The following is a 21,023-nucleotide window of genomic DNA, read 5'->3' on the forward strand; positions in this document are numbered from 1 at the left end:
TGACAAGATTAGCTGCATGCTTGTTTCTAGTGTTATGCCGTGCGTACACGGCTCGTTTTTTGCGCCGGATCGAGCCAGCGGCTCTATGCCGGCACATCCCCGCTCGTCCCCGCGGATCGATTGCCGCTCGTCCCCGCCGGCGCTTACTTATCACCGCTCGATTCCCTGCCATTGTCCGCCGGCGGGAATCGAGCGGGCGCGGGTCGAGCGGCATGATCGGGCCAGCTGAATATTATCAGCTGGTCGATACACGTTACAGAAACGTACCGTGTATCCCCAGCATTAGACACTGCTGCAGCCAAATAGATCAGCAGGGCTGCCAGGCAACTGGTATTGTTAACAGGAAATAAATATGGCAGCTTCCATATCCCTATCACTTTAGTTGTCTTTTAAAGGCAGAAATGTACTTCTTACAAGAAGTGTCAGGTACCTATAATGCTATTTTCAGAATTCATAAAAACAAAGGTGGCCGCTCCAGTTACACTGAGACAGTACATTCCAAAAGAAAACCTGAGCTGAAAATAAACCCCACAGATAATTAATTGTACGTGTAATAGCAAACGTGTATATATAACTTTACTGGTGTCTCCTATAATTCTCATTGTAAGAGGTTGAACATTGACTGGGAAATGTGCACAGCATCCATGTTGGTGTGACATAAAAACCTGGTTCATTCTGTGCCTAACAAAAAAACCTATTTGCTTGGGAGCCTGAGAGCACCCTGTTGCTATCAACATTGTTTACGCAGCCAGATAAAAGTGTTTTTGTCTTAAGTTGCCGTTTTTTATGCTGGGAATACACGCGTCGACCCGACGGCGCGATTAGCTGCCGGATCGACTCCCGCCGTATCCCAGCCGCCGTCCGCATTGATTCCCGCTCGTCCCTGCAGGCGCTTCCTTATCTTCCGCTTGATTCCCCGCTATTGTCCGCCAGCGGGGAATCGGTCCGGCGGCTCATCGGACCTGTTGGAAATTATCAATTGAGCCATCAGCGGGAAACGTACCATGTCCATCTGCATAGATAACGCCACTGTTTTTTTTTTTTTTTTAATATATCAATATAAAAGGACCTTAGACAAGTTATTATTAGGACTATTAATATATGTATCCACGTTTATCTCGTGTGACTTGTCAGTTAAGGTACACTTTTTAAAGAGGAACTCCAGTGAAAATAATGTAATAAAAAAGTGCTTCATTTTTACAATAATTATGTATAAATGATTTAGTCAGTGTTTGCCCATTGTAAATTTTTTTAAAGAGACTCTGTAACAAATTTTTCAGCCTTAGTTCTTCTATCCTATAAGTTCCTATGCCTGTTCTAATGTGCTCTGGCTTACTGAAGCTTTTCTTAATTGCACTGTCTCTGTAATAAATCTTATCTCCTTTCCTCTGTCTGGCTAAGGCTTGAATGTGTGGAATGTGCAGGGCTGCTTGTGATTGGATAGAAGCGAAACACACCCTCTGCAGGCCCCCTGCACACTCTGTATGACTCACACACTCTGTTTATGTGAGCCTATTACAAGCTGGTTAGTTTGTTTGTAAATACTGCCTAAAACTGTTAATTACACGCCAGGATTGCAGCAGAGAGTGGCAGAAACTGCACAGAGGGGCACAGGAGAAAATAAGGAATAGAATGGTATGCTTTTTAGTGTAAGAATATTAGAGTACAGATTCTCTTTAAATCCCTGATTTACATTCTGACATTTATTACATGGTGACATTTTTACTGTAGGCAGGTGATGTAGCTGCTGCATGCTTTTTTGGCAGTCAGAAACAGCTGTAAACAGCTATTTCTCACAATGCAACAAGGTTCACAGACAGGAAACTGCCAGGAGTACCATGTTCCTCAGAGTTTCTTGTGGAAGGAGTTTCACTACAATCAGTCATACAGCGCCCCCTGATGGTCTGTTTGTGAAAAGGAATAGATTTCTCACGTAAAAGGGGGTATCAGCTACTGATTGGGATAAAGTTCAATTCTTGGTCGGCGTTTCTCTTTAAGCTGTGGTCAACAAAGTTGGATGGCAATATGAATTTGTTAATCAAGAGAGACAGATGGTAATGTGAGATTGGGTCCAAACTTAGGAAAGTGGTGGCTTCTCATTCAGCCTAGACAGCTTCTGGATGGTCCAAAGCTCTATGCATAGCATGGTCAAATTGGACCACCTTGTCAAGAGCTTTATTGAAAGAGGATCTGCAGTGAAAATAACCTAACCGATAATTAAAAACAGTGCTTCATTTTTACAATAATTATGTATAAATGATTTAGTCAGTGTTTGCCCATTGTAAAATCTTTCCTCTTCCTGATTTACATTCTGACATTTAACACATCTTTGCTGCAGCAGGTGATGTCTATGGAAGGAGATGCTGCTTTTTTGACCATTTGAAATCACTATTCTCTCTCACAATAAGGCAAGGCTCCCATTGTGTGATGTCAGAACCCTGGTGCTGACATCACACTATGGGAGGGGTTTCACCACAGTATCAGCCATGCAGAGCCCTCTGATGATCCATTTGAGAAAAGGTAAAGATTTCTCATGGGAAAGGGAGTATCAGCTACTGATTGGGATGAAGTTCAATTCTTGGTTACAGTTCCTCTTTAAATATATCAACAGGTGTGTTTCAGTGGCTAGGAATTAAATACTAAATTCCTGATCTGTCATAAAAGACAGATCTGTGATTAAATGTATTTCCTGATTGTAGATTAAAACACAGTTTGTTTAAATCGGGCCCAATAAGTAAGGCTTGTGAATATAACGGTATGAAACTGGTATGAACTCGTGTATATATAAAAAGACAAAGAAAGGCATTTAGTGGCAGCAGACAAGGAGGAGGTGACTGCGGTTGGGGAACAGTGCTGCACAGTACAGTACTAATAATTGGAGGCAGCCTTAATAAAGGAAACAATGTGGCATTGCAGTGGTCTTAGGAAACATTTCAGTACCATCAAGGTGCTTATGAATAGGTATGTAACCATAATTGAGCACATTCATTGTGTGTATATTATGCAATTCAATTTCACTCATCCCTCAGGGAATGATGAACAGTTAATTTCAGCGGCTGATAAAACAATGTAATAATCGTTCAAAGTGGATTATAATTTAAAAGTGAATTGTAAAAACTGATGTAAATTAAGATACACGGTTTATTCAAAACCATAATTCAGCCTTCCATTTTAATAGCAAATTTGCTTTAATTAGCACATTTATTTGCATTGCTTGTCTGAACATTTAGCAATAAATATATTTAAAATACATGGCTCTCTGGCTCCTGTAACTTCTTGTTGTGGGAGTTGCTTCCCCAGCACAGAATAGTTTACTTGACCCCACCTACCTCCCTGTACTGAATAGTATCTATCATCAGCACTGCAGTTTCTTCCTGTTCAGTATGTAACAAGGTGTCTAATCATTCCCACACCCTCTCAATTGTGTTTACAAAAAGCCATGTGACCCACCAGCTATGAGAGACCATTTCTCACTGCGCTTTTATGTAATCCTTTTAATTATTATTGGTTTTTTTATTATTATTTAACACACTGGGAAGAGTGTCTGAAGAGTTCTATTCTTTTTCCCCCTGATGTCAGTTTACCTTTAAAGAGAAACTGTAACCAAGAATTAAACTTCTTCCCAATCAGTAGCTGATACCCCCTTTCCCATGAGAAATCTATTTCTTTTCTCAAACGGATCATTGGGGGGCTCCGTATGGCTGATTTTGTGGTGAAACCCCTCTCACCACAATTATATTAAATTATCCATTCAATATACTCACTCAATTTACCCTTATGCTACATAGATTTGGTAAAATTGGATGGAAAAGATTGGATTAGATTAGATCATTTGTTACGGCAATCTGTCTTCAAATAGCCACACTTAGTGGATTGTGACTGTCACTAAAGTGAAAAGAGAAGGGACATAGATTTGGCCAATAAATATATATATTTTTTTTTTAATCCCTACAGAGCAACTCTGAAATTGCCATTGCAATACCAGCAGCTGTACACGAGGAACAGCAGGTGAGATGGACACTGTTAATAAAATTCTGGCATTGTATATAGTGTGCATCTTTAAGGCTTATGCAAAGGAAAACATGAAGGCAAGAAAGTAGTAGGATATAGATTTATTGATGTAATTCTGGTAATGTTACAGTTTTATCAGCACTTTGAAGAATTAGCTCTAGCCATCATTAACCACTGTGCATTCCTGGGTATTTACCCCTTAAAATTCCTGACAATTTTGGCATTTCAGCAGTGTCACTATTGCTACAGTAATACCTTTTTTTATCACTTAAACCATCAAACTGATACATATATTGTTTTGTTTTTTGCAGGACAATTTAGGCGTGCTTTGGGTAATATTTTAAAATAATAAATCCTAGGCTATATGACCATGTTCTCACTAGCTGGCAATCCAGTTTGCAATAGCTAAAAAGCCTGTCTAAGTAGTGTAACAACACACACGTCTGCCTCACCACTTCTATACACAATCCCACACAGAACACTTCTGCACAGTATATACCCTATAAAACCCAGATCTATGATGCTAAAACCAGGGCTGTGGAGTTGGTACAAAATCATCTGGCTCCTCAATTTATGATATTACCAACTCTGACTCCTCTAATTTACATATAACAATCATGTTCATTGAAAGTATGTAACATAATATGCAGCTAGATTCTCAGAGGAAGCAAGTGCTTGAGCTTGTGAAACAGCTGTCAGGCCTTTTGACTTGGTGTTTTTGTCTGTATTTGGAGGGGATGAAACCTTGCAACTTAGCTGGTGCCCGGTTCCTTCCACTGTATACAGTGGAATCTTTGGCAGAAGGCACAGTGAGTGACCACCTAAGAACCCCCCAAGAGCCTGCCATTCCAGTGTCTGGTGCCGATCATTTCTTTCTTTAATACAAACCTATTATGACTTATGGTATAAACTTTTGCCTACTTGTTCCACAGCTATGGTCAAATGGCAAGATAAACTAAATGGCTCTTGGAGTAAACTGAACGGGGCGAGAAGTGGGAAGCTATATTTTCACATTAGCCATCTTATCTATCAATATCCCTAATAAGGAGAGAACTTACAAGGATCCTTTATGACTGATTCAGGACCCATGATTTCTGGATTTTGACATTTTTATTGGCTGCAGAGGTACTGGTTATACAGATACCACCAGATCCTTGGGCTGCTCTGTTTCATAGACCACTTCCCAACCTGTCTAAGTATCAGAACAAAATGTTGGGTCAGATAGGTCATGCTTCTAAGGCCCTCCTAAGTAAAAGATGGAAATCCCCCCCCCCCAGAGGTCTAAATTGGTTAATAGGATTCATTACACTTATTCTCTTGAAAAGATTACCTCCGTGTGGGGGGGGCTTGGTCTGATTGAGCAGCACAGCATATTTCTTAATGTAATATTATAGCTTTAGATGCTATATTACAATTAGGTCTTTTTGCTAGTAAGCAGCTATGTTTGACCTTTTTAGGATAATGCAGATGCAAAGGATGGTGTTAGGTTGGCACTGCATTACGGGTACGATCTAGCTTTAGAACATGCACTAGTGGGGCAATAGGCTCCTCCTCTTTGCAAGCCCTTCGTCAGCGTGCTCAAGCTGGCAGTAGTGGTAGATTGATCAATAGTTGAGAGAGAACAAAAGCAAAGAGAAAGCTGGCACTGCTGCAGTGGCTTAATTTATTGTAGCAAAAGTTGGTATCAAAAAGCTCATAACTTTGTGCAAGATTGCATATAAAAAGTTGGTACACATACCAGAGTGAGTGAGGAGGCGCTGTGGATGATGGTGGGTGCTGGGTACAGGATGCCTGACTGCCGCTTCGAGCACAACTGCGCTTCTACGGAGACAGCCAACTATTTGATCTTTTTAGGATAATGTTTGCAGCTTGATACTTCATATTGGTTGTTTTTTTGTTCACAAGGATTGTATGGTATTGTACCTTTATTATGTATTACATTTTGTGATGATTATCCTTGTTCTTGTGTTCCCTGTTGAAACAAGAATTTAAATTTGAGAATTTGAAAATCTCAATAAAAAAGTTAAAGAGGCACTATGGGTAAAATTGTAAAATTTAAAATATGTGCAAACATAGACAAATAAGAAGTACGTTTTTTTCCAGAGTAAAATGAGCCTAAAATTACTTTTCTCCTATGTTGCTGTCACTTACAGTAGGTAGTAGAAATCTGACAGAAGTGACAAGTTTTGGGCTAGTCTCTTCATGGGGGAGTCTCAGCAAGGCTTTTAGTGTTTCTAAAGATTCCCTAAAAAGGATTTAAACAATGATGCTGGCCAGCTTCCCTACTCGCTACACAGTTTTTTGGCAGTTGGACAGAGCAATTGCTATTCACTAAGTACTTTTGAAAGTAAATAATTCCCTGTGAATCCCCCACCCCATGAAGAGATGGACTAGTCCAAAACCTGTTGCTTGTGTCAGATTTCTACTACCTACTGTAAGTAACCGCAGCATAGGAGAAAAGTAATTTATGGCTCATTTTACTCTGGAAAAAAAACATACTTCTTATTTGTTTATGTTTGCACATATTTTAAATTTTACAATTTTTTGCCATAGTGCCCCTTTAATTGAAAAAAAAAGAAAGTATGTAACATAAAAGGCATTTAATCGCTGCCAAAGCTTAGGAATTTTAAAGCTATATGGAATCTTGATTTTTTTAGACCAGAGCAAAGCTCCTGGCTAGGAAGCCAACACTGTTGTCCATCCTGGTTTGTAATTGCCAATGTGAATGTGCAAGCATTTCTTCTTTATAATAAGATTAACTGGAGCCCCATATCAGCTGAATTCTAGCCTGTAGTTTCACCACCTTGAAGAGAAAAACCTCTGTTTTTTCTATATTTTAAATACTAGCCCTTGGTAGGAGTACATGCAGAGGGTGCAGTCGTGAACAAATAACATTTATCAAGCCCTAGGCAATCTTACTGTGGGTACATATAAGATTTATGTGCAGGTATTCTGCAGGTAAAGGAGGGAATTCTTCCTCTATCACAAATTATTCACACACAATCTGAACCAGGTTTATGGGTGATAGACAAACACCTCTGTGTGCACCATATTCTCTGTGGATTCATAACAGCTTTGCAGGGAGTGCACATGTAGAATATAGTACTACATCTTTCATATATAACTCCTTTATTCAGAGAGCGGCACATCACAGCCCGACTGTGGTTTGCCCAGTGCTAACGAGAAAGCCTTCCCCCTCCCAAGGTAGGTACCCCCCGTGGATGTTTTTACATTTACAGTGTGTCTTTAAGCATATGTTCCCACTGGTGCATTGAGGTGTGGCATAATGGCCCCTTTGTAACACAGCTTGACGCACTGCAATGGACCATTTAAGCTACATTCACAGTGCAGCACAATGCACAGATAACGTGCTGTGCCACTTTCCCATTCCATTGTGTTCCTCCTGCCACAGGGATCGCAGCGCAGCTCCCCTCACACTGTGAACCTAGCCTAAATGTAAAATGAAACATTTTGGAAGGCCAGACCAGTACACTTAGGAGGGTGAGAAGCAGACTGGAGTGGGAAGCTTTCAGCTGACAAGTTCCCGAGAGATATAAATAGAGTATGGTATAATACTAAGTCATTGGTGACTACCTGGAACTTGACTGGCTGTATAGCCCGAAACATTGTTACATATCCTCTCATAAAATGCTTGGAATCATTCTGTCTGCAAATATCCTATAGCGATCTGTAGATGGCTGCAGATAGAACGCCGCCATGACCATAGAACGTTACATAACTGAACAAAACTAGGTAAAGAATGCAGTTAATTATTTCACTGTCTGATGTCACTTATGTCAGGAAACAGAGTTATGCCTTGTGCTCTCCATATGGGGGATGCATTAAATGCTTTGCTGTTCCCTCCTATTTAGGATCACAAGGGGAGAGCAATGAGGAAATGGTGTGAAGTAATTCTGTGCCTTGATAACTATACTGTCTTCCTGTGTTTTGCAGGCTATGGGAGAAGTACTATGAGCTTCAAGCCCGTCTTCCTGCTTCCAGACCCTCATTCCTACAGCAGCTGCAAACAACTGTATCCTCTTCCTGCTGTATGACGTAAAAGCCCTATTCAATAATCCTCTGAGAATAATGTGCCCATTGTAGTCTGATTTGGCCTATACATGTCACATTTCTGCAACCGCACTGACACACTGTAGAGCTAAATAGAGATGAAAGCCTGGGACAGACATGAGATGGTTGTCTGATTCCCAGAGACAAGTATAGGGGTAAGAGGCAGAGGACCTCTCGCTGTGAGAAATACAGTAGCATCTGTGTGAGAATTCAACCCAGGGAATTGCTAAACCCACTTGCAGAGGACAGGAGAGCCTGGTAAACACGTAGGATTGTCGACTTATCCAACCACAATCAATCAGACTGAGTGGTAATCGCTTCGTTCCTAGATGGAGAGGGGATTACCATACTGATTATTTAAGGAACTCCAGGCTGACCAATTATTTCCCTCCTGGGCTAAACTAGCAGTGTTCACTCATATGCAGACATCTGAGAGTTTAGCAATACCACACTAAATGATTGCATTCTATGCAGCTCATCTGATGCCTGCTCATAGCTAAAGGGAAATTCCACTTTTCTCATAAAATTGCCATAAATATGGATCAATGCTGCACAAATCTCTTTTGTAATATAAACGTTATTAAAATTATCCTTCCATTTCAATCCCTTCCTTTGCAACTTATCAATACTGATAATAATGAGACAGGTCTGAAAATTCCCACCTTGATGCATTTTAATCTGTTTCTTTGCAAGGCATCAATACTGTTATTAAAATACAGTTCTGAAGTTCCCATCTTTGCTGCAGAAATGATTAGATTTATAGGATAGGATAGCAGAATATTTTATGTATTTCTAATTCAAACCTGAAGTAAAAATAAACTTATGAGATATGATTTGTATGTGTAGTACAGATAATAAACAGGACATTAGTAGCAAAGAAAACAGTCATTGCTTTCCAGTAGGGGAAGAGTTAAAAAAAACCTCCAGTTGTTATATGTGCAAAAGAGCTTTTCTGAGCTGTTTTCTGAAGGACTTTAACAGCCAAGAAAAAGTGAGAGAGCTTGAGATAAGGTTTTACTGCAGTCATTAATCAAGCTGCGATAATGTTTACCATCAAACCTTGGACTGTATGAAGCCAACCTGTAAGCACTAAGCAATTGTTGCCCGAACAGTCCCTGAGCATCACAAGGATCCAGCAGTTAAAGGGAACCTGAAGTGAAAGGGATATGGAGGCTGCCATATTTAATTACTTTAAAACAATGAACATTGCCTGGCAGTTGTGCTGATCCTCTGCCTCTAATGCCATAGCCATAGACCCTGAACAAGCATGCAGATCAGATGTGTGACTGCATTTGCTGAATGCTTGTTTCAGGCGGTTGATTTAGACATTACTAAAGCATGAAAGCTCAGCAGGTTGCTATGCAACTGGTATTGTCTAAAAAGAAATAATATGGCATCCTCCATATCCCTATAACTTCAGGTGTCCTTTAAGTGAGCACTATGCAAGAGGATGCAGCCTTAATGGGGCATGTTTTATGAAGCAACTTCAAGGTAAAGCATCAGGAAAGGTTAATAGGGAGATTACTGTTGGGCATGAAGAATGGGTTGATGCTTAGGGTGGTGGAGTTAAGGTTGGGAAATTGAAAAGGGGCTTTGACATGAGGTTTAGGTGAGCTATAGGGAGGATGGTCAAAAACGTCATGCGCAGATCGCTCCCGGCCACAGGTGCGCGGTGTAGGATGCATGCAGCTCCGCCAGTGCATGCGCAGTAGTGCCCAACGACCTGGAAGAGGCTGCCGGAGGGGCATTTAGGTGGAATGCGGGGGCAGAGAGCAGAACTGGGGAGCAGTAGGCATCCGGACAGGTGACCGTATATATGGGCTATGGGCTACTGATGTGCTAATAAAGTTGAAGAAAAGTTTTATACCCAGCCTTGGTGTAGCGGAATGCCTTTTTCCTGCAGGTGACCGTATATATGCCTGCTCCCCTTGTTTCTTTAGGTTGATTCGCATCTGGTATCTATTAATGATGAAAATACAGTAGCAAATATGAAATAGGATTACAAATACTGTACTCTATTTTCAGTACTGTGTTTATCAGGTGCTGGCGCTGAATGCCAGCGTACACAGAGACAGCAGCGGGACAACCAGGCAAATAACATTTTCAAAGGGAGGCCTCCATCTTTTTCTAATGACAGATGAAGTGCAGAGTGCAGGCATATGACAGAGACTATTAGCCAACGCTGTTCCTGCATCTTTGGGTACTAATTTACGTTAATATTTGCCTGTCTTTCTTGCAGAGCCTGACTGCAGGTTAACATCTGTACCTTGCCTGCCTGTGGCTGTGCATGTCAATTCCTATTGATGTTTGTTTCCTGAAAATGATTACGGGGACTTCATTAGAATATTAAACTGGTTAGAGTCAGATGGGAAATAAAACAATTATTAATACACAAAAGGAAATTGGCCCTGAGGAGAGAATAACAAGGAGCCGCTTACGGACGGTTGAAGTTAAATGAATGCCGTTTTATCAATAATGCAAGATGCTTGCTGAAGGAGGGATATCCTTGATACGTGGCCTGCATATTTGATCTGGCTGCGTGCGATGCTTTCATTAGCTGCCTTGCCACAGCTGATTATACAGCGAGCCTGGAAAATAGCCATGTACTTCTATCTTAGCCTTCCAGAAGTGGCATTGCTGATTGAGGAGTTCTAGCAAGCTATCCTAAAGAAGACAAATCAAGTTTCTTAAAGCCCAACTTCAGACACAAATGTTGTGCAGGGCTGTATAGGCACTCAGTTTTAGAGCTCCTCTGTGTGTGTAGAAGCTGCTTGATTAGCTTATTTCAAATCAGTCATCGGTACCTGTTGAGGTAACCACTTCAGAAGCCATTTCCTGTTGCAGTCTCCTTAGAGAGCCATCATTATCCCGCCCCTTTCATCTCCTCGGCATGATTATGTTCAGCCAAAAAGCATCAGACCCTTAAACAAGGCCTGTTGTAATGTTCCTTCTCTTCTGCTACTTCAGAACTACATTCTTAAGGTAGCCATACATCACTCAATGGGCCTGATTCACAAAGCGGTGCAAACTTTTTTTCGCAGACTTTTGCGCGCGCAATTTGCCGCGATTCGCGCGATCGCGGACTTTTGCGCGCGCATTTTGCCACGAATCGCGGCAAATTGCGCGCGCGCAAGTCCGCGGTCGCGCGAATCGCGGCAAATTGCGCGCGCAAAAGTCAGCAAAAAAAAGTTTGCACCGCTTTGTGAATCAGGCCCAATGTATGTGCAGATCAACCATGAGACAAATCCGTCTCTGATAGAATCAGAGAGCAATCTGTTGCTTGCCCATACAACGCAGACCGATTTCCAAAATATTTCAGCACGAGTTTCACCTGTTCCCCTGTGCAACTCATGGCCTCCTCCGGAATTGGGTGGTGTGAGTATTGACTTCACACATGCGCCTCTTGCTTCGAGGTACAGGGCACTTGCGGTGACTGCAGACACCAGAGGAGGCCAGGAGTTGTGGAGGTGGACAGGGAAGACTTTACACTGCACATGGGAGAGAGGACACTTTTACAATTAAGGGGACACCAGCCTAGGGTCCATCAAGTACAATATCGTCGCAATATCGAACACTGGTACTGGCAATCCAGCACTTGCGACCGAGATTTTCCAGCATGTCTGATCGACCACTTCAACAATTGGGTAGGCAAATTTCAGCACCAATTCTCTTCTGAATCGATTATGGAATCGGAAGGTCGATTGGGTCTCAATATCTAGTGGGCACCTTTAGTTGTTCAGCCCCTGTTTAACAAGAAAAAAAGTAACATTTGAGCAGTCTGCTTATTAAGCTGTCACAAAGTAGAAGTACTGCAGATTTGTGACTAGAAATGGGCTTTAAAAATATGGTTATTCTCAAAAAAGTATTGCCATAATACCAAAGTTCCCAATATTCACTTGGTGAAGGCTTTAGGTTTTTATGACCTGTAGTCAGGACTGAGTCCCACCTTTTTTGTGTTTGCATTCTTCCTTTATGTTAGTAGGCAGACAACTATAGCAATTTCTTTCTGCTCTGCCACCCCTATAGTCATTCACGTGACAGTAGCAGAATCAAAATTTGAATATATTTTGTGTCCAAAATGCTCAGATTTGTTACTTTGCAGTATCTGACAGACTGAGCAGGGTTGCTAACAGGAATGCAGATCTCTTTCTCCATGTGGGTTCTTCTGCCTAGAAAGACATCTAACAACAATTACTTCATTGCAGTAACTGGGAGGTCAGCAGTTGTGCACAGAGAAATACAGAAGCCTTCGAACCAGCTGAGGAAGCCTCTACTTTTTTCTCAGTACAAGTTTTCTTTAAAGGACTTACGAGCCGAGTCATAGAAAAAAAGTTAATTACCTTAGGTGAATATCAGACCTCAGGGCAGACGATCACTGGCCCCCTTGCTGTTTACAGATGCCCCATTAGCATAATCCACTTATCATTAGTGGCCCCGACCCGGCCCAGGGTCGCCTTAGCTCACACTGCTAAGAATCGCCGCTTTAAAATTCCTCTGCCAGTGCCTGCGCAGTTCGCATACCCAGTACTGCGGCTGCGCAGGCTTTCAGCCCTGGGAGCGGCACATCGTAGCTCCGTATACACTGTACTAGGTCATGTGGGCGTCATCACATGACTGCCCACATGACTGACTGCCCTTCACTAGCCGCGCCCCCTCAGTCAGCACAGAATATCAGCGCTGAGCGAGGGAGGACGTTACCTAGCTACAGGATTTGTTTACTGCAGATTTGCATAAAATAACTTACTCTGCAGCAGAGTAAGTTATTTTATGCAAATCTGCAGTAAAGAAATCCTTAAGCTAGGTAACGTCCTCCCTCGCTCAGCGCTGATATTCTGTGCTGACTGAGGGGGCGCGGCTAGTGAAGGGCAGTCAGTCATGTGGGCGGTCATGTGATGACGCCCACATGACCTAGTACAGTGTATACGGAGCTACGATGTGCCGCTCCCAGGGCTGAAAGCCTGCGCAGCCGCAGTACTGGGTATGCGAACTGCGCAGGCACTGGCAGAGGAATTTTAAAGCGGCGATTCTTAGCAGTGTGAGCTAAGGCGACCCTGGGCCGGGTCGGGGCCACTAATGATAAGTGGATTATGCTAATGGGGCATCTGTAAACAGCAAGGGGGCCAGTGATCGTCTGCCCTGAGGTCTGATATTCACCTAAGGTAATTAACTTTTTTTCTATGACTCGGCTCGTAAGTCCTTTAAGGCCCTATTTTAACAGTTTTCCTCCTTAATTATGCCTCAGTTTATAGCAGAAAGCCCAAAGCTAAGCTTATCTGAGGTGGAACACGAGACTGCACATCTGCAGAGAGCTGTCAGACGCTTGGAGGAGAAGATAGACACGGCAGATAAATGGCAAGGATCAGGTGAGAGCGCAGGCGTGCAAATTAGCTCAACAGCAGTTTCGACCGTTTCGACAACACTATCTGGAACCTGCAAGTGTTTCATTGACAGTAGAAGATCTATAAGTATTACAAAGTTGTCTAGATCATTTACACTTAAAAGGCAATCTGTCAGTTTTAATCTAATCTCAGGAGTACACATTGCTTAGCATGCCGTGTAGCCAATGCTTGAGCAACACAATCCATCTTCCTGTGTTCTGCCCAAAAGGGGATTGTATAATGTTGGCCTGCTGTATGCAAATTAATCTGACTCTACAGAGAAGCGCAAAAGCAACCTACAGCAACATTCCATGGGTCTTGCTTCATACAATGTTGTAAGGATAATGGGGCAACATCCGTTTTCCCTCCCTCAAACCTTTTGTCTCCTGCATTGCTTGCGATGAAATGCCGGCAGTCTAACTGAATGGCCTGTTTACTGTTATATCCATCAGACTGAAGGCTGCCATTAGTTAGTGGGTGTCTCTGTCACTGGATGGGATTGTTTTGGGCAATGAAAATTTAGTATGGGTAGGCGGCTTAGCTCTCATTTACCAGACTTCATTTTTTTTTTATTTTAGCACTTATTCATTTGTTGATTGATAATGGTACAGAGGTGATAAAAAGATGACTATTATGACCTCCGTCTATGATCAAAGGGAACCCGAGGTGAGAGGGATATGGAGGCTGCCTTATTAATTTATTTTTTGAAAATACCAGTTGCCTGACAGTCCTCCCAATCCTGGGTTTCTTATGCTAGGTACACACCATACCATTTTCTGTTAGATTTACCTGCCAGATAGATGGTTTCCAGCATGTTGGAAAAAAAATCTATCTGGCAGGTAAATCTAACAGAAAGTTGTATGCTATGTACCTATAAGAATACTTTTACCCATAGACCCTGAACAAGCATGAAGCAGATCAGGCACTCTCACTCAACTGACTCAGACACGACTTATGCCAGAAGATCAACAGGCTGCCAGGCAACTGGCATTGTTTACAAGGAAATAAATATGGCAGCCTCCACATCCCTCTCACCTTGGGTTCCCTGTAAATAAAAATTATAATTTTCCTGCTAGCCTTTTTTCTTCCCTGTAGTGCAAAAAGTTAAGAATAAAGTTTGAAAAAGTTTCCACCTTCTTTCTTTTTTTTGTGTGTGTAAAATCCAACAAAACAAGAAGGTGGAGCAGGTAAATAAAACTGTCTGTTAACCTTTTAACCTGTCAACCTTTTACCAGCCAATTTATTTAAAGGCTTGCAAGTGCTCCAGGCCAATTTATTTTAGCATATGTATTTATTTATTATTTGTTAAATTTTATTGTTACTAATTAGTGCTGCTGTAATGTGTATTTATGGTCACTTGTCACTAGGGGGCAGTGTGAGACAATAACAGAGGACTTCTGCTTTCAGTTTCTATATTTTCTGCTAGTAGAGACATCAAAGTATTCCAAGAATTTACAACAGGACAAGTTCTGTGGGCTGCGGTCAAAAGCAGAGCACTTGTCTCAAATGAGATAATTCCTTTGAAGCTGCTAATGGATTAAGAGGGTTTGATACTGGTGAATGTATTCCCCCTTACATACAATTCTATTATACATCCATTTGTGTGCAGTACCCACACAAATTTGCTCCTATATGCATGCTACATTCTTATTTGAGGCTGTCTTTATCAGCCAGCTAGACCTAGGGCTCGATTCACAAAGCAGTGATAACCCAGTTATCACGCCTAAAAGACTTTAGGCGTGATAACCATTGCACCACGCTGGTGAAAAGCCCCTTATCACGCCTAAACTCAGTATAGGCGTGATAAGTTTAGGCGTGATAAGTTTAGATATTTTGAGCAAAGTCCTGCGCGCAAAGCAGCGCCATTAAACTCTATGCAGTGTTTCGCGCGCACCAGACTTTGCTAGCGCAAAACTTTTGATCAGCTGTGCACTGCGGTGCTAACCCAGTTGGTGCTATAGTTATCACGCCTAAACTTATCACGCCTAAACTGAGTTTAGGCGTGATAAGGGGCTTTTCACCAGCGTGCTAACTGTTAGCACCGCTTTAGTGAATCAAGCCCCTAGTTTGATCCACCGTGTGTACCAAGCCGAAGTCTCAAAAAAAATTTGCAGTACTACAAACTATTGTTACAAAATGATGTAGAATTGTAACACTATAAAAATCGTTACTACTATGAATGCAATATGCTCAATTGATTTGTTTAGCGCTACTTTCAGCTAAATTCCCCACACACCTACTGCTGAGCAGTGTGCGGTGACATCACCTTCCTAGGCCTGTTGGAAAGACTCCTTTGCACACGGGTGCTGCATTAAACCAGGCTCACTTTAAGAGTGCGATCGAAGTCACAAAAATAGTTTTTTTTTTTTCCTCTTTACTTTAAAATGCAGAGTCTGAAACGGAGCTGATGTACAACAAAATCTTTTTATCTATGATCCTGAAACTCGGCTTCAGAGTCTTAGGAACAAAGTGACTTACACGACAATTCTATTCTTTATATTGATTTATAATGAAGCCACAGTTTGCCTTTAAACATTACCTTGCTACAGGATCTTCAGAATGACTTTGCAGAGAAGCAAATGGGCTCTGCCTGTATCAGTGCATTAAAGCCATTATATTCCTTTTTTTTTTTACTTGGCTGTCTATTTCAAAGCTCTCAGCGTGTGTCAGTGTGACCGCTTGCTCGCCTGATTTTTAGAAACCCGCCTTTTTATTCTGGAGCGTGTAGCAGCTTTGTTTTTTTGCCGTGGCATTAGAGAAATGGTGTGACTCATGCTGCTTGTGCCACCTAAATTGCAGCCTTCCGTGCTTTAATCAGGTTCCATCAGAGGCAAAGACTGAACCCTGTGCTTAACCCTTCCACCCCTGGCTGCGGAGGAATGGTGGCCTATTTCTCTTATGAGCAATATTCTTTCATCAATTGAACACTGACCCAGTTCAGGCATTCTATAACTACGGTGACAGTTTCATATATCCAGGTCATGCTATATAAAATACGGTAGATTTACCTGGACAGGAGGAAAGTCTGCAGCCGCTGCTTTTAACGCTGTATTTTCTGTTTCATAAATTGAAAAGAGGAAAAAGAGGCATGCAAAAATATAGAAGATGATTAAAAACCATTTAAAAGGAGCAAGTCTTGGCTTACCTCGATAATGTAGACGAACGATGTGGCAAAAACAATTTGAGCACGATCAGACTGCGTGTATGACGAGAGTAAATCTCACTCCATCAGGTCAATCCAGTGCCTGCGGAAATGCAAACACATAAAATAGCTCATAACTCCATATAAACTGTGCCATAACATTTACTATATGAAAATAATACATATACCGTGTATACACACACATACTAAAATCATACAAATAAATAATGCATACATGTATATACTACACTGGTGCCTGTGTTTTTCTTTTTTTCTGGAAGGTTCATTTGAACTCTTAAAGGAAAACTGAACCAAGCAAAATTATTTAAAATAAACACATGATGTACCTGCAAATGAATATTACATACTTACTTACCTTGACATCCGTTTCTCCTTCTTACAATGATTCTTTCCAGTTCTGACAAGATTATAACGGAAAGGACAACTGATGAGCAAAGTAATGTCCATGATTCCCTATGGCTTAAATGACCACTATCGCAAAAAAAAAAAGTAGGCAGTTAAAATCTGACAGAACTGACAGGTTTGGGCCAGCCTCCTAATGGGGGATTCTCTGGGTTTTCTTTGTTTTCAACAGCATTTCCTGAACAGCAGTTGCAAAGTCTAATTGGCAAAATAGTGTGCAAGTGAGTAGGGAGGCCGGCTGGTATCTTACTATTTTGGCAGTTAAACTGCTGTTCAGAAAATGCTGTTGAAAACAAAGAAAACCCTAAGAATTCCCCATGAGGAGATGGACTGGCCCAAAACCTGTTGGTTCTGATTTTAACTGCCTACTTTTTTTTTGCAATAGTGGTCCTTTAAGTGGGCCATATTACAGTTTAAAAGTATGCTGACCAGGAGGCTGTTAATGGGGTAATGGCCATTTTCAAATTAGAGGATGGAGAATTTCATTGACCACATTGCATAGAGATAAAAAGTACATTTTAAAGAGAAGACGAAAAATTATCTCCTAAGAGAACATTTAGGAAAAAAAGTGAATGAATTAAGGGCCTGGGTGAAGCAAGGGTGAAAGAAAAACAGACCGCAGAACAAAAGAGAGAAGCCGAAAACCCAGCACAGAAAATATAGACAACCTGTACGCAGCTGGAGTGTCATAGAAACTCAATGAATCTTTTACAAACACAATGTCCTTGTTTTCTTCACATTCAGCGACACACTGAGACAGAAATTTGTGTATTCTGAGGATTCAAGACTTAAACACAAGAAAATCAGTTTGGTGTGTGCAATCTCTTGTACTGAGGAGTGCAGAGAATTCTACACTGAGGAGACTGAGCAGTTACTGAGTTATTGCTTGGACCATCATAGGAGGGTTAACCTTTCATGTCAGGACTAAGCAATCTACCTACAACTAGAGATGTAGCGAACGGTTCGCCGGCGAACGGTTCCAGGCGAACATTGGGGGTTCGCATTCACCTGCGCCAAGCGAACTTTTCCGGAAGTTCGATTCCCCCCATAATGCACTATGAAGGTCAACTTTGACCCTCTGCATCACAGTCAGCAGGCACATTGTAGCCATTCAGGCTACACTAAGCCCTGGAGCCCCACCCCCCCCCCCCCTTATATAAGGAAGGGTCCGGCGGCCATTAGCCTCACTCGTGTGCCTGCTAGAGAGAGGAAAGGGACAGCTGTTGTGTTGAGTGAGAACCCACCTGGCCACCTCACTGCATCTAACTACCTGTTGTGTTGAGTGAGAACCCACCTCACTGCATCTTAAGTGCCTTTACTGTTCAGTGAACCCAGCTCACTGCATCTAACTACCTGTTGTGTTCAGTGAACCCAGCTCACTGCATCTAACTACCTGTTGTGTTGAGTGAGAACCCACCTCACTGCATATAGCTAGCATACCCCCGAGATGGACAAAATGGACAAACCAGGTAGAGGAAGAGGTAGAGGCAGACCCAGAGGAAGGCCACCAGGCACCGGCAGGTCTGTGGCTGTGCGAGGTGGTGTTGCTGTGATTTCGTGCGGACCTGCCCCAAAATACAGTGCTCAGAAGAAGGCACGTGCAATCACTTCCCAAAATCGTGAGGAGGTGCTTGAGTATTTAACACAGAACACCTCATCTCCCGCAGCCACCAGCGCTACAACAAGCACCACATCTGCTGCATTTGACACTTCGCAGGAGTTATTTGGTGGTGGTGGTGAAATCACTGATTCCCAGCCACTACTGCAACAACAACAAGAAGGCGCAGGTACACCACCTCATATGTCTGAGTTAGGTGGCGATAGGATGGACGTAACGTGTGTGGATTGGGATGATGGTAGACCACCTGAAGTTGGTGCACTTGAGGAGGTGTCTGAGGAAAGCGCAGCTGGCCAGGAGGATTATGATGACGATTATACGGATACCACATATGTTCCCGGTAGAGGAGATGACCAGGGGGACGGTTCAGAGGAGGAGTCAGAGAGGAGTAGGAGGAGACGACTCCATGATAGAAGCAGAGGGAGCTCGTCCTCAGAAACAGCTGGGGGCAGTGTCCGGCGCCATGTATCGCCCGCTATGGCCAGACAGCCAACATGCCCTTCAACGTCAGCTGCTGATGTCACCGTAGCGCCATCAGCCCAGGGGGGCTCAGCGGTTTGGAAATTTTTTAACGTGTGTGTCTCAGATCGGAGCAAAGCCATCTGTTGTCTCTGCCAGCAAAAATTGAGCCGTGGAAAGGCTAACTGTCACGTAGGGACAAGTGCTTTACGAAGGCACCTGGAGAGACGGCACAAACAGCTATGGCAAGAACACCTGAGGAAAAGCAGCACCCCTCAAAAGACAAGCCGCGGAGAACAACCGCAGCAGCCGTCACAGGGGGCTTCTGCTGCTCCACGTTCCCATGGTATTGTTCGTGGCTGGGGGGAGGAAGAATGGATACACTTTTAAACAATTTAAAAATACAACCATCTAAACTTTCAAACAATTTAAAAATACAACCGTCTAAATTTTCAAACAATTTAAAAATACAACCATCTAAACTTTCAAACAATTTAAAAATACAACCGTCTAAATTTTCAAACAATTTAAAAATACAACCATCTAAACTTTCAAACAATTTAAAAATACAACCATCTATCATTTTCAAAAAATTGAAAAAAAGGGCAAAAAAACTTCCCTCCGTAAAACATTCTTGGCAAATGCTTTCGACTTGGTTTGTCTTCCGCTGGCTCAAGGGTCCATCTGACCACAGATGCCTGGTCTGCAAAGCACGGTCAGGGCAGCTACAGCATGGGTCTCAGCAGGCTCCCACTTCGGGCCGGAATCCAACCTTCATTCCCCGCGGTGACAATGGCAGACTTGCCCTCCATAACGGATTCCCGTTAAAGGATTTAAAGTTAATTCATTTCAAATACACAGCAGGGCCTCGAAAGTCCGCCTCCTGTATTGTTATTTTTGGTCACTACCTCGGGGCGGGCGTGCATGCCTGCCTGCTGCCCTCCTTGGATGTGTAGTGGTAGCCGTTTCTCAGGCTCCACACCGGATTCCATCCCTCATTCCCCGGCCATTACCCGGGGTCACAAATGGCAGACTTGTCCGCCTCCATGTGATTCTCGTGAAAGGAATGTGGTGTCATCTTTGCCCGCCATAACTGGTTCTCGTTAAAGGATTTAAAGTACATTCATTTCAAATACACAGCAGGGCCTCGAAAGTCCTCCTCCTGTATTGTTATTTTTGGTCACTACCTCGGGGCGGGCGGGCGTGCATGCCTGCCCGCTGCCCTCCTTGGATGTGTAGTGGTAGCCGTTGCTCAGGCTCCACACCGGATTCAAACCCCTCATTCCCCGGCCATTATCCGGGGTCACAATGGCAGACTTGCCCGCCTCCACAGGATTCTCATTGTAGCGGTACTGAACAAGTACACAACAAGTAGAAAATGTAATTAAAAAAAAAAACGTAAGCTTTTTAACAGTGCCATGGAAAGTTGAGAAGGAAGTCATACATTACCTGACATCACTGAGTGAGGAAAAGCAATCTCGCCATGTTGCGCAGTAGTCCAGCACGGCCGTCACAACACACAACAAACAGCTATTTGTGGTGCGTTACACAGTGAGTTTGGTGTGTCAGTGTGAAGCAGTACTCTAATTACACTCCCTGTTTGATGTATACACATGCAAGATGTTTGAAAGCACGTTAGGCCTGCAATTTAGCATTCAATGTGATTTCTGCCCTTAAAACGCTGCTTTGCGTCACATCCAGATTTTTCCCCGGGACTTTTGGCATGTATCCCACTCCGCCATGCCCCCCTCCAGGTGTTAGACCCCTTGAAACATCTTTTCCATCACTTTTGTGGCCAGCATAATTTTTTCTGTTTTTCAAAGTTCGCCTCCCCATTGAAGTCTATTGCGGTTCGCGAACTTTTCCGCGAACCGAACCTTCCGCAGAAGTTCGCGAACCCGGTTCGCGAACCGAAAATCGG

At 42.7% G+C, this 21,023-nt stretch overlaps 1 protein-coding gene and 1 long non-coding RNA gene across 2 annotated transcripts in view; one reads left to right on the forward strand and one right to left on the reverse strand.

Annotated features, from left to right (window-relative positions):
- TEDC2 (tubulin epsilon and delta complex 2) overlaps positions 1–21,023 on the forward strand; it is a 106,492-nt gene that overhangs the window by 50,175 nt on the left and 35,294 nt on the right. Inside the window, exons 6-8 of the mRNA XM_068244421.1 lie at positions 3,955–4,008; positions 7,966–8,044; positions 13,325–13,445. Coding sequence (XP_068100522.1) covers positions 3,955–4,008; positions 7,966–8,044; positions 13,325–13,445 — 254 coding nt within the window. The remainder of the gene's footprint in view (positions 1–3,954; positions 4,009–7,965; positions 8,045–13,324; positions 13,446–21,023) is intronic.
- The window catches only part of LOC137524492 (uncharacterized), a 58,459-nt gene continuing 43,108 nt past the window's right edge, over positions 5,673–21,023 (reverse strand). The window contains exons 2-4 of the long non-coding RNA XR_011022705.1: positions 16,606–16,705; positions 9,950–10,041; positions 5,673–5,983 (exon numbers count right to left, since the gene is read on the reverse strand). This is a non-coding gene — a long non-coding RNA (uncharacterized lncRNA). The remainder of the gene's footprint in view (positions 5,984–9,949; positions 10,042–16,605; positions 16,706–21,023) is intronic.

Source organism: Hyperolius riggenbachi, chromosome 7, assembly GCF_040937935.1.
Source record: "Hyperolius riggenbachi isolate aHypRig1 chromosome 7, aHypRig1.pri, whole genome shotgun sequence".
NCBI classification, from domain to species: domain Eukaryota; kingdom Metazoa; phylum Chordata; class Amphibia; order Anura; family Hyperoliidae; genus Hyperolius; species Hyperolius riggenbachi.